General features: G+C 35.5%; 2 protein-coding genes across 3 annotated transcripts; both read left to right on the forward strand.

Annotated features, from left to right (window-relative positions):
- Positions 1 to 2,634: 2,634 nt before the first annotated feature.
- LOC18043253 (adenine/guanine permease AZG1) lies at positions 2,635 to 4,858 on the forward strand. Its single transcript, XM_006435813.2, has one exon. The coding sequence runs from the start codon at positions 3,051 to 3,053 to the stop codon at positions 4,794 to 4,796; it is 1,746 nt and encodes a 581-aa protein (XP_006435876.1). The 5' UTR covers positions 2,635 to 3,050; the 3' UTR covers positions 4,797 to 4,858.
- Positions 4,859 to 9,024: 4,166 nt separating this feature from the next.
- Positions 9,025 to 11,450, forward strand: LOC18043254 (phosphoglucan phosphatase LSF2, chloroplastic). 2 transcript variants are annotated; one of them, XM_024186414.1, is made up of 5 exons: positions 9,025 to 9,356; positions 10,144 to 10,349; positions 10,513 to 10,683; positions 10,847 to 11,058; positions 11,347 to 11,450. In XM_024186414.1, exons 1-4 carry the CDS (start codon positions 9,065 to 9,067, stop codon positions 11,048 to 11,050), a joined length of 873 nt encoding a protein of 290 aa, XP_024042182.1. In that variant the 5' UTR covers positions 9,025 to 9,064; the 3' UTR covers positions 11,051 to 11,058; positions 11,347 to 11,450. The 2 variants fall into 2 exon arrangements, with proteins under 2 accessions (XP_024042182.1, XP_006435877.1); XM_006435814.2 differs by having other exon boundaries at positions 10,847 to 11,450.
- The last annotated feature ends 2,728 nt before the right edge of the window (positions 11,451 to 14,178 follow it).

Genomic DNA, 14,178 nt, shown 5'->3' on the forward strand with positions numbered 1-14,178 from the left:
ATGTGACATCAATTTCAAATTTATGGTTGACTCTTAAGAATTGGTAGATCAACTAAACAAAATACGGTTTTCAAAATAAAAATAAATAGAAATCTAAAATTGGAGGAATCTGTAGCCAGATCCATAAAATGTGGGGATTCATACTTGGCCTCACCAGTTGCAGGCTTTTCTAACTTAGAAATGAAAAGGCAAAGAACTCTCTCTCGTTAATGGATTTTAATTGGCTAGCCAGTTAGCTATTGCCAGCATGATTATGCATGCAGATGAATATCATTATTATGCACATTATTTCTCCGGCCAGTTAGATTTAAAAAAAAAAAAACAATTATGTATCGCATTGATTTTGCTTTATATATGGAAACAAAATGTCTGTTTAATTTATATAAGGGTTGGATTATCTGTATTTTGAAAAGTACTTTAAACACTTTATTACTTAAGATGCTTCATGACAATTTCTTTAAATTAGAGAATTACTCATAAATTTCGAAATAGTCTTAAATTAAGTCCTCATCATTACATGTTTTTATCTTTTTTTTCCGAAAATAATATTAGTTTTTATTTTACTTATTTTGTTCAAGTCCATTCCTAAAATGATTCTTTCTCTAGACAATCTAGTCCTCTATCTCTCCATCTTTTGATTCGAAATTCTCACTTTACCAATACCATCTTGAGCAAAATATTCATCAAAACATCACTATCTATATACCCCTTGCATAGTTGATTCTTTGAAAATTTTAACACATTTGTTATTTTTTTAATCAAATAGTAAATACAATAGCATGATCAATTTGACCAAAATGGAGAACCCAAAATCATGTCGTGACAAGTAAAAAATATAAAATAAGACCCAATCTTAATCGAAGGATGATTAGTCCACAACTTTTATACTAGACTTTATAGTATATAACTTCTCCTCGTAGCATTCACCTACATACTCACTTTGCAATTGAAATTGCAAAATCAATTGGGAAGAACAGAGAGATAGAAGAGAGACTACCCGATGAGGAGTTAAAGGAGTACTGTTAAGATTGAAAAAAGGAAAAAAAAATAGATTTATGGCGGAAGTAGTTGAATGGTGAATGAGTGTTAAGAGTAAAGTTTTTATTTAGTAATCATAATATTAAATTATGGATATTATAGTAATATAAAACTTTATTAAAATATAAATATTTAACATAATTTTCAAAATATAAATAGTACTACTTTTTTTTTATATAAGATCAGTGTTATGTTACGTTAAACGTAACATACACACACTCGTAATAACAATTTTAATAATAAAATTTATTACTGTTGTTGTGAGTGTGTGTACATTAGGTTTAACGTAATATAGAGTGATGGTTTATATAATGTTGGCGACGACAGTACAAATGTGCATGTTTATAGTCAATCATAATATCGTGAGTGAGAGTGGTATCGACATCGGGACTGTGAAACCAAAGCCAGCGGTTTTGAGAAAAATGGGAGTCAGATTTTGATTAGATGCAATAAAATATGAATTTTCAAGGAAATGATCTGCAGTCGTCGCATATAAATGTGTCCTAAGAAGTCAACTCTAGGCATTACTCATTTACTCTGATTTGTCGATTTCAGTTTTGTTTTCTCATTTGGCCACTAGCAGCAAGTTGCCGCCTGTCCCACCTCCACTACCAGTCATGCATGCAGCCAACTAATGAATATGTTTCATTGTCTTATTATATAATTAATATATATTAGCCGGCGACTCATAGGCAGTGACTTGATTAAGGGAACCCACACAAGTCGTAGCGAAAGCGAGTTATGGCAAAAGAAAAATCATACCCCTGCGCACACACACACACGTATATATATATTTAATTTTCTAGTCCGGCATCATAAAATATAGAAAACGTTTGAGAAAATTTTAAAACTGTAAAATTTTAAAAGCTTAAAACTTAAAACGTTTAAACCGTACGGTTTATGTGTTTTTACAGATGTTTCCGCACTTTAAAATTTTGAATTAAACATTTCTCTCTCTCTCTATATGTATGTTTGTGTGGCAAATGTAAATTCATACACCTATATACGTTTTCCAATATATACACACACACTTTATACTCTCAAAATTTGGCTCAAAAATGGTTCAAAATTTTTTTTTCTTTACTCTTACAAAATGATTACCAATCTCTTCTAACGTAAAATATAAAAATAATTCCGGCAACATATATTTTTTTTATTTGTCTATTTTATTTATGAGTAGTGTTTGATATAAAGAAAGACGAGAGAAAAATAAGAGAAATTTACATTCTCTCTCTACCCACCCACTCTCTCCCTTCTCTTTTTTTTTTTTTATTTCTCTTATTTTTCTCTCATCTTTCTTTACATCAAGAATCTTCCTTTATCTATTTGAGGCTTTGTCATACTATAGCTTTTGAGATCTATATAATAATAGCATCGACTTTGGCCCCAAACTTGAAAGGTACGTGCCTGCCTCCGGTCCCTAAAACGTCAGACGTGGACTAGTGCATATTAGACTTTAGAACAAACAAGCCCAAGGGATCAACTACTCTGCTTTTTCCAAAAATAATGAATTAACAAAATTCAAAGAAGTCCCAGTTTCTAGAATAAGAAAAGAAAAATGTTTGTTAAAAATATCAGAAAAAGCGGCCGGTCATCTTGTAATTGAAATTTCTTCACGTTTTCCTTTGACCGATTTGTATGATTTATTTATTTAGTTATTGCATCACCTAACCGTAACATATCTGCAAACACAAAATCAATAAAAGCACTCCTCCTATCATTTCACTTCATAACTCCTCGAAGTTGAGTTTTGTCAGAACGATGAAACTCAAACTCTTGAGTTGTCTGAAAATGGACGGAATTATATCCTACTTGTAAAAACCCAGATACCTTTCCTTAAAAAAACCCTAGAATCTTTCTTCTTTTAACCTCAAATCAAATCTTGCCACCGTTACTTCCCCCACTCTCTCTGTGTGTGTTTACACACACACACGCACATATATATACAGATACTGTGATACACGTACCTAGCTAGTTTCGTAAACTAGAGCTTCAATTTGTTTCTTTCTTTCATGGAGGTGGAAGCTAACTCTAACTCTAACTCTAACCCGAAGCCTTTAACGAGGCTAAATGCTCTTGTAGCCAGCAGCAGAGTTGGCAAGCGATTCAAGCTCAAAGAGAGGAACACAACATTCACCACCGAGTTACGTGCCGGCACGGCCACCTTCCTCACCATGGCTTACATCTTAGCCGTCAATGCTTCCATCATCGCCGACTCCGGCGGCACTTGCACCGTCTCAGATTGTGTTGCCCTCTGTTCAAACCCTTCAGTCCCTCTTGCCAATTGCACTACTTCTGATCCAGCTTACCGAGTCGTCCAACCCGATGAGTCATGCAAGTTCAACCCAGTCAACCCGGGCTACCAATCGTGTCTAGAGAAGCTACGTAAGGATCTTATAGTAGCCACCGTCGCTTCTTCTCTCATTGGTTGCGTAATAATGGGTGCTTTTGCAAATTTGCCCCTGGCTTTGGCTCCGGGCATGGGTACTAATGCTTACTTTGCATATACGGTCGTCGGGTTTCACGGGTCGGGTAATGTTTCTTACCGAAGTGCATTGACAGCTGTTTTTATGGAAGGGTTAATCTTTCTATTCATTTCAGCAATTGGTTTTAGATCTAAATTAGCTAAACTTGTTCCTAAACCGGTTCGGATCAGCTCGTCGGCGGGTATCGGGTTATTTCTCGCCTTCATCGGGTTACAGAACAACCAAGGAATCGGGTTAATCGGGTATAGTTCGTCCACTCTGGTGACTCTCGGAGCCTGCCCCAGATCCGCTAGAGCCGCGCTTGCTCCGGTCGTAACGGCAGCTAACGGCACAGCTAGTTTAATCCCCGGCGGTACGGTTTCCGGGGATATCCTTTGCCTCCGGGATAGGATGGAGAGCCCCACATTTTGGCTGGGTGTTGTTGGCTTTGTCATAATTGCTTATTGCTTAGTGAAAAATATTAAGGGTGCTATGATTTATGGGGTAGTTTTTGTAACGGTGGTTTCTTGGTTCCGTAACACTAAAGTAACGGCGTTCCCGGATACTGACGCGGGTAATTCAGCTCACAAATATTTCAAGAAAGTAGTTGACGTACATGTAATCGAAAGTACAGCTGGGGCTCTAAGCTTTAAAAGCATGGGCAAAGGCTATTTTTGGGAGGCTGTGGTCACGTTCTTGTACGTGGACATATTGGACACAACGGGTACGCTATATTCAATGGCCAGATTTGCTGGCTTCACTGACCAAAACGGTGATTTTGAGGGCCAATACTTTGCTTTCATGTCGGATGCCATGTCGATTGTTGTGGGGGCACTTCTCGGGACATCGCCGGTGACTACCTTTATCGAGTCGTCGACGGGGATCCGGGAGGGTGGTAGGACGGGGCTGACGGCGTTGACTGTGGCCGGATACTTCTTCCTGGCGCTCTTCTTCACGCCGTTGTTGGCGTCGATACCGGCGTGGGCGGTTGGCCCACCGTTGATCTTGGTTGGGGTGTTGATGATGAGATCAGTGGTGGAGGTTGAATGGGATGATATGAGGCAAGCTATCCCAGCGTTTTTAACATTGATTTTGATGCCTCTAACATATTCTATTGCTTATGGGCTGATTGGCGGCATTTGCACTTATATTGTGCTGCATATTTGGGACTGGGGACATAAGTCATTGGTGAAGATTGGTGTGGTGAAGAAGAAGAGTAGTGGAGTTAGTGGAGCTCCTCAGCAAATTAGAGAAGGAGATGGAAATGGAAAGGCAAACGAAATTGAAGTGTAGATGTGTGTGGCTACCACTTCATCAGAAGTATATGTAATATTTGATTAATTATTATTAGTTTCAAGCATATGATGGATATTCATAATTCATAAAGAGATGTAAAATATTTATTTAATGACATTGTATTGTGCATCTGATGGTATTTTACCAAATCTTACCCTTTTCTTGTTTTGTTCAAGAACAAAAAAATGCTATAGGATATGACAAATTAAAAAACCAATTTCGGTCAAATGGGTGACAATTGATTTGATTGATTTTTTAACTTTTAACAAAACAAAATGGGATTTGGAATTGGATTATCTCATTCGAGTGTGAAAGTTATTAATGCTGTTAGGTCATTTTCTCATTGATTTTTTAAGCTATAACCTAAGTTGAAAAATATGGATACGTATCTACAACCTCTTTTTAGACTCTATCATGCATACTAAAAATCGAGAGACGTGTTTGGCAATCATTTTAATTTAATTTGGAGGAAAAGAAAATATAGAGATGATAAGACAGATCACAGAAAAGTCAAAAAAGAAAATAGTGACAGATTTATAGATAGGGCAAACACTACCTTATAATTAATGTATAGTACATCCATCACTCATAAACAGTGTATGAGTGGGATCCACTCACTGTTTATGTGAGGGACGTACCATACATTGATTGTAAGGTAGTGGGATCTTTATATATAGTGATGGAGTTGGAAACAATAAGAATCATCGAAGACAGATATGAATGGTCATTATTTTACAGAAGATAAAGATTCTTTTGAAGGTTCCATTAAACTAGAATCCGGTCTATTTGTCACAAGGAGGAGATAAGGCATCTAAAAGTAAGATGATAACAAGGCAACTTTCCACAGATACTGGTGATACATAACGGTCTGAATAAATGTTCATAAAAAAAACTCCCCCATTATCTTTGAAAAATAAAATTCAGCAAATGAGAAGCCCAAGGTACCCAACCATATTGTTGCTATTAAGATTTATTTCAATCAAGCGCTCGTCGCTTTCCTTATTCAAATAATGATCCCATTCCATGGAATGCATGTAGGGCCACCCTTTGTCTTTTTATTAGGTATTTTTGGTCCACAAGCAATAATACAATAATAAATTGTTACCCTATAGTTTCTTTTTCAATATTTTATTGTTTATGGCTAGATTTAGTATTTGGGTTCTTCCAGTTTCATGTAGAATTAAATTATGTAAAACGACACTATGATCTTGAAATTTTTGATTTAATTAATAAACAGTTAAATTCTATGTTTCAGGAGTAGATACACAAACTCTCTTCTAATTTTAGTTATTACAAACAATGTCATGTGTGCGGTTACACTATTGCATCTTTTATGAAACTATTCTCACCATCACATAGATCTTGGCATAGAGAGTCTCATAGTGTCATCAAATAAATTTTTTTTAAAAAAAAAAAACATAAAATATGATACATGTATTCATTTTTTTTTCAAATTAGGGTGTATTATTCTTAAAACTTAAGAGTTCTACTTATAAATATCTTGAAGGTGTGAGTGTTTTCTTTTCGTAAACAACCCGTAAAAGAAAAAGAGAAACAATAATTTTTTACTTATCCTTAGAGATAAGATTCAATCGTGATGTGAGTAAGTGTTTTTCTTTTTTTATTATGCTAAATTATCGAGTCACAAAGCATATTGATTCAAAAGTATAACTTTAGTACTTGATTACTTGAGATTTTTTATCAACTCAAGGCTGCGCGAGCAATAGATTTTGGACAGATGATCATTATTCAAAGTTGCAGCAGGCAAATTCTAGTGGGAGAATTAAGACACATATATCATCTGCAAACCACAAATTTGTACCTGGTGTTTTGTTCTGGTCGCGGGGTTTCAGCTCTCAAGTACATAAAACTTGAAAATGACACATGCATTAAACAGAATGATTCCCCGTAAGAATGGATAACTTCGCCAGATGATTTGCCAAATTCCTCAGTTATGCTCCATTTATTTTGTGGGCAATCAAATGATTAATCGACTGTTCATTATTATTCTGTGGCCAATTGATGGGGTATTGCTTTACATGATAAGAACAAATCTTTTGATTGCCCATTACATATTCACATTCTTTGCCCAACGGTTGATCTGACATAGTAACATATATACGTTGAAAACGTGGCAGCTTAAAAGGTCAAATTTGGAGCTTTCACCCATCAACGTTGCCATCTCAGTGTTGATCGTTGTAACAGAGACACGTATGAAGATTATTCTATGTGACAGATGGCACTGAGAAAATTTATGACTGAAATTATTCCAAACTGTTGACAGAAAAAGCCCACTCTTATAAGATCAGGCCACTCCACGGCTTTTAGTTATTGATTCTAAAGACGCCCGTTTAATTTTCTAAGAGACCCACGCTCATTTAAATTATCTTTGAAAAGAGTGTGCTTAGGATGTGGTTGGGTGTCCATAGCAACTCTTCCGATTCCACACAAACATCTTCTGCGGTTCTGCCCTTTGTATAAAGCCGAAAACAATTTTTGTCTGCACGTGTCCTCACTCACGTGGCATTAGCAATCTCAAAATTTGAGGACATTTCGGCCACATTATTCATGAACTACAGGTTTGAAATATTTCTCGTCATTTTTTTTTTTTGGTATCATTTTATCATAATTTGAAACAAATATGGCTTGTCGTCGAGATAAATGCTTATATAACGAGTTCTCGTTCTCGTGGTAAACGATCGCGAACGACTTGTCGTTTATTAGATGACTACATACGCCTTGGAGGCTTGAAGTCTTGAACATTGGCTCGTCAATTTCAGTTCTGGAGTGCACATGGTGTTATAATTTTCAATCACTTCTGTGCTCTTGTTTGGTTGAGATTATCCTTTCACTTTTTATCCATTTTAGTGTTTTCATATTTTCTTCCAAATTCAATAATTGTTTTTATTCATTTGGTTTTTTTTTTATTATTATTTCTAGCGTACTGCTTTAATCATTGAAAAATTCAATGTTTAAAAAATAAAAAAATAAAATAAAATAGTTGCTGCTTTATCAGGGTTAGTAAAACTTGTTTCGATGATACCAACTGTTTGCGGACCGAATAATATTTGAACAGAAAAGTTCAAATAACGTAAAATTTTTTAAATTTTCGGAAAAAAAATGGGAAATTTACGAAAATAACCATAAAATTTTTACTATTTTTCGAATTAACCCTCTCAACTTTTTTCTATCAACATTAGCCAAACACACGCTTTTCTCCCCAAATTACCCTTCTTTACAAACGAAAAGAAACTTGGTGCGACAGGCCCAAGTCTTGGTGCGACAGGCACCTGTCGCACTAAGCTTTGGTGCGACAGGCACCTGTCGCACCATGCCTTGGTGCGACAGGCACCTGTCGCACCAAACTTTGGTGCGACAGGCAACCTGTCGCACCATGCCTTGGTGCGACAGGCACCTGTCGCACCATGCCTTGGTGCGACAGGCACCTGTCGCACCATGCCTTGGTGCGACAGGCACCTGTCGCACCAAGCTTCGTGCGACAGGTTGCCTTCTTCTACCTCAGTATTTGTTTGTTTTCGCCAGTCCTTTCGTCTTTGTTCGTCTCTTCTTATTCGTATGTAATATCTTCTTCTACCTCAGATCGAATCTCATCCGACAACCCAAACAACAAAACAAAATCAGCTTTTTAATTCTCTAAAATCCAATTTCGGAATTCAAATTCCCCGGGATTTTCCATCAAAAGCCACGTTGCGAAATGCTAGGCGGGCTGTACGGATACCTACCTCCACCCTCCGATGAGGACAAACCCACCAACACGACCACCACTGTCTGGTCAATTTTCGCGCCACCACAAACCATCCTCAAGCCCCAATCCAAACCCAAAACCACCCAAAATTCTCTCCCGACTAGACCCCATTCCTCACCTGCAATCGCACCTTCCCCCGACGACGTGGTAGCGCTGCCGCAACCGGCATTGGTCGACGTGACTTCGACCGTAATCGAGGAGCACGACCCCGCTAGACCGAACGATTACGAGGATTATAGGAGAGAGAAGAAGAAGAAAGAGGTGGATGTTGAAATTAATAGAGAACTGGAGAGAAGAAGGCAAGAGGAAGAGGAAAGGGAGATGAGAGAGAAGGGTAATTTGGTCTCAACGGTTCTTTTATGGCTAATGTTGATAGAAATTTGTTTGAGGGGTTAAGATGAAAAAAACTAAAATTTTTATGGTTATTAGTGTAAATTTCCCAAAAAAAATATTGTTATTTATAGTAAACAATTAACAGAACAGTTTTGTCAGATAGGAAATGAGTTCTATGACTTCAGTTGAAGCTAGAAGTTGCGCGTCTTCAGTATTCAGACTCCCTCTTGAAAATGAAGCAGTGTCGTTTTTGGAGAAAAAGAAATCCAAATGCCATCTCACGGTCTTCAAGAATCCCTTCAAGATGGGTAAAATTTATTGCCAGGTATCAGAGAATGGAATTGAAGGAAAGCCCACAAGCAGCAAAGTGTCATTCAAAAGCAAGAACAGAATGGAGGAGTACAATACAGCCATGAAGAGAATGATGAGGAACCCTTATGAGTATCACCACGATCTTGGTTGGTCTCACTAACTTTCATTTCTTTGATATCTAGAAATTGTGGTCTTTTGTAATAATTGTGCAGATTTATGTTATGGGCATCATGTTAGATTCATTGCTTTAGCGAACTAGCTATGATATAATATGTCATTTGGATGAGATTTTGTTTTGGAAGTTGATAGTTGGGTTAGCTAGAGATGATGGATAAAATGTTATCACACTACTTGTGAATCTGGATCTGTAAAGTGTACTTTTTGACCTTGGATTGCATCATGTGACTTACTTAACTTTATGATGAAGGGTGTTAAATTAATATTTTTAGTTAACCTTTTCAAATGATTCTACTTTATTGTCCCCCCTTTTTTTTGTGATAATGCTGCATGGGGAGCTTATAATAAAACCTCTTGTGATGGTGTAAAAGATCTTGGGTTCAAACCCACTCACATAGGTGCAACCGTAATTGGTGATTCCATCTTTATCGGTAATGACTGTCATTTTTCTTTTTTTTAAATCATAAGTCATACTTATAGAAGCAGCAAGCATTGCCATTTTGTTCTTTTCAAATTGAGGAACAATTCAAAAAATATATGATAAAAATATCCTCTTCTCTCATAGTAAATGCTTAAACCCTTCCAGAATTTGATATTAGCGGTACTGGGTTTTGCATATATTTTACATATACTTCAGGTACCTCCAGGGCACCTTTTCATGCTAGAGTACTTCCATTATAATTTTCTAGAGGGAAAATTAGAGATGTGAGATTTTTGGTTGCTTAAGTAATCTCATCTATTGTTTCATATTTTCAGGAATGAACTACACTCAGATAACTGATAATTTGATCGTGGGCTCCCAACCTCAGAAACCCGAAGATATAGATCATCTGAAGCAGGAAGAGAGTGTGGCCTACATTCTTAACTTGCAACAGGACAAGGACATTGAGTATTGGGGAATTGACCTAAAACCTATTGTGGAAAGATGTCAAGTGCTTGGAATTCGTCATATGAGAAGGCCTGTAAGCAAATTTTCTTCAATGCTTTATGGTTTTGATCAACAGTGGTAACTTTCAGGATCAACAACTAGTGTATTCTTTTAACATGTCAGGGCAATATAGGATATCAGGGCAATTTGGTGTTTTTGGTTATCTGTCTTAACATGTCTATGATTTATATTTGTAGGCAGCTGATTTTGATCCAGATTCCTTGAGAAGTCAATTGCCTAAAGCTGTTTCTTTGTTGGAATGGGCCATTTCCGAAGGGAAAGGAAAGGTGTATGTGCATTGTACTGCTGGATTGGGAAGAGCTCCTGCTGTTGCCATCGCTTACATGTTCTGGTTCTGTGGGATGAAGGTGAGTTCTAACTCCTTTACCTAATCATGCATATTGTTAGACAATGATTGTTCCATAGTTCTCTAAGTTTTACCGCTCAAAACCTGTGAGGCTACAACTGTTCTTTCCATTTTTCTCTTGTTTGTCCCCTCATCTTTGGCCATGGTAATTGTTATGTGGACAGTTGGATGCAGCATATGATATGCTAACTTCAAGGAGACCTTGTGGGCCTAACAAAACAGCAATCCGTGGAGCTACTTACGATCTGGCTAAGGATGATCCGTGGAAAGAGCCCTTTGAAAATCTTCCAGAACATGCATTTGGGAATGTAGCAGATTGGGAGAGGAAATTGATTCAAGAGCGTGTCCGTTCCCTTCGTGGAACTTGAGCATTTAGGTGAGCTTCTTTTGATCAGTCTGATAATTAAAATTTTCACATTAGCAAGAATTCTGGTGGGTCACCACTCACCATAGCCTCAATGGGGAGTTCAATGCTAGCAGAACAATCCTTCTATTGTTGGGGCTAACACACATGTACTAAATGAAGTGTTTCAGATCTTGTTATCTCTGAAGTAATGTTGATACTAGCAGTTATGCTACTGGTTTCATAGTTAAATGAAGCAACTTTCTATAGCTAGCATTCATTTGTTTATTAGCATTTTGAAGCCATAGGCATGATTTACAGAAATTTCATCAAGATGAAGTCAATAGATAGACCATCAAAGTGAAACCCAGGGCAAAGCAATGCCATGGCAGCGATCAAAGATAGAGATCAGATTCCCTACAGTCCCTCCCAACTGAAAAGTTGTACTAATACAACTGTGTAGATAAAAGTATATAAGAGAATATAAAATACATGATGTTTTTGTAAGTACTCGAATGGGATTTTAAGAATCTGACTGGTGGTCTTCTGTACCTGAGCTGTTTATACAACTCTCATAATCTTCTTAAAATTAATTTCTTGGCAATTTCAATTTCTACGGCTGTTTCTTCTTTTTTTTTTTTTTTTTTCCCACCTCATTGGTATTCTCCAAGTAATTTCAGCTCTTTTTTGTACATTGTATGACAGATGAGGAAGTGTAAGTTAGCAGTACTCCTGATACTCTGTAACCCTTTTGATGTCAAAAACTTTCATCAAGAAGACAACTCATTCTTGTCACAAAACAAATATTATTATTTGTTATTTAAGATTTCACATTGGGGCTAATGAATTATCTTAAAATATAAATAATTATATTTATTTTAACAATATATTTGTACTTATTATAAAAATTTTAAATAAATCTTCATGTTAAATAGATTTTATAATTATAATTAATAAAATGTATCTCATGCATTAATAATATTAAAATTATTGTGTATGATATTGAAATAACTTAAAACTTTTATATATTTATTTTAATATTATGTTTCTATTTACTACAAAATTTAGTTTAATAATATAGGATTGTATAGTATTAAAATATATTTTTAACTATTGAAATTATTTTAAAATGTATATATTATTTACATTTATTTTGATATTATATTTTTATTTATTATAAAACATTGGAGTCATTTTTTTAGTTAATAAAGTGAAAGGGTATTATAGTTGAAAGGAGTCTGGGTATTTCTTAGTAAAAATTTAGAAGTTTACATGACCATTTTCTCAAACTACTTTTTCTCTTAAAAGTAAAAAAATGTAAAGAAAGAAGGACAAACATATTCAAACATACTTATTTAAATTTCAGATAAAAAAAAATGCTACTCTTACAATATTAAGATACAAAATTGGTATTTGAATTGACGTGATACGTTATGTGATTATACAAACATACGCTTTATCAATATATAATAATACTAATCATAGATTTGAAAACTAGCATTCAACGCTTTATCAATATCCTGTTGGATTAATTAAATAATCATCTCTTTTAGGTCAAATCTTAAACAAACCATGAATTTTAGCTTCGATTTTACTTGATTTAATAGAACTTTGCTTGATGTCGATTTCACTTTCGTGTTCATAGTCTGTACATCGTATTTACTGCTAGAAAAATCAACAAATTTTCATTTTTAGTAGGATAACAAGAACTTTGAAATTAATAGGAAAATGAAAACAATTAATACATCTCTAAATGTGAAAAAACCTCAAATTATCAAAATGAGAACAACGAAACCAACGCTTCTAAAGAGCTCTCTTTCTTTGATAGTGTACTAACAGCACATCTCCTGTTGCCTGAACCTTGGAATTTATCTCGTGTCTATCCAACTCCAAAATGCCATTTGCAGTCAGCATTCTGTTTTCCTTGTTCCTCTTTCACCGATATAAATCGACATATGGGTATACAAGGAGTCTAGGGGTGATTCATATTTCAGTTCGGTTTAGGTTAACCCGAGCTGAACACCCACCCCTAATTACGAGGGGTCTAGAGGTGGGTAAATTTGGGTTCGGATTAGATTCAGATCAACCAGATCGGATTTCAGGTTAATCAAGTTGGAAAAATATATAACCCAAATTCAACCCAAACATGTGATCCGATCCAAATATATTCAGATTAGATTAGATCAAAAATTTATGCTTGTTTTGTTTTTTATTTTTTCTGATTTTCGGATCGGATTTGATCTAATCGGATTAGCCAAAATCCAACCCGATCGAGTTAGAGCTTTCATCCAACACCAATCCAAACCTAAATTTTTTAGATTGGATCGGGTTGGGTTATTTGCCTACCCAAGGACCCAGGACACACTCAAAAACGTTAAAGCCCAATGTTAACATATGTCTTTCAGTTTAATTAATTGTGTCAATGTGTTGTGCAAGATAAACAAACTAATTATAAAGAGAAAAAAATTGCGTCAAAAGTAAAATTGATAACAATAATAATATTAATAACAAAAAGAAGCGGATAGTTTAGCATTAATTTTAATGGACTCTAAACCAATTCAAAGGAGTTGTCAAATTGGTGAATGGTGATGATAGCCGTTCAAATTGCTCCATCTCAATATTATAGACACCTATATCGGCATGCTTACTCCTATATTAATCCCAAAGGAGTATCATCAATGAAATATGGGCAAACTAACATATGTTAAAGGCAATTTCACAGAAGCACTAGAATTTTGGTCCGTGTTTGAAATTAATAGAAAAAGAGGTAAAATAATTTTGTTTGGAGTTACAAATGGTAAACTAGGGGCAATTTGGGATTACAGTGGCTAATGCTGTCACTATAAGAAAATCGATTATTACCGAGGGAAATTATCCATTGGTATTAGTATAAATCTCTTGGTAATATTGATTACCGAGGGATACTTTTATCTTTTCCAACAAATGTTTCCCTGGGTAATTAAATATATATATAATTTATACTTGCAAAAACTTATTTCCGAGGGAATACGGATTCGTTGCTTCTAAATTTGGCGCTTTCAACTCCTGCGCTAAATTATTCACTCTACCGAGGGATTTTATACTCTTTAGCGACTAATTATTTTCCCTCGGTAATATCATGTGGATTTTTCTATTTTTACCTACAAACGATTA

Source organism: Citrus clementina, unplaced genomic scaffold (assembly GCF_000493195.1).
Source record: "Citrus clementina cultivar Clemenules unplaced genomic scaffold, Citrus_clementina_v1.0 scaffold_4, whole genome shotgun sequence".
NCBI lineage: Eukaryota > Viridiplantae > Streptophyta > Magnoliopsida > Sapindales > Rutaceae > Citrus > Citrus x clementina.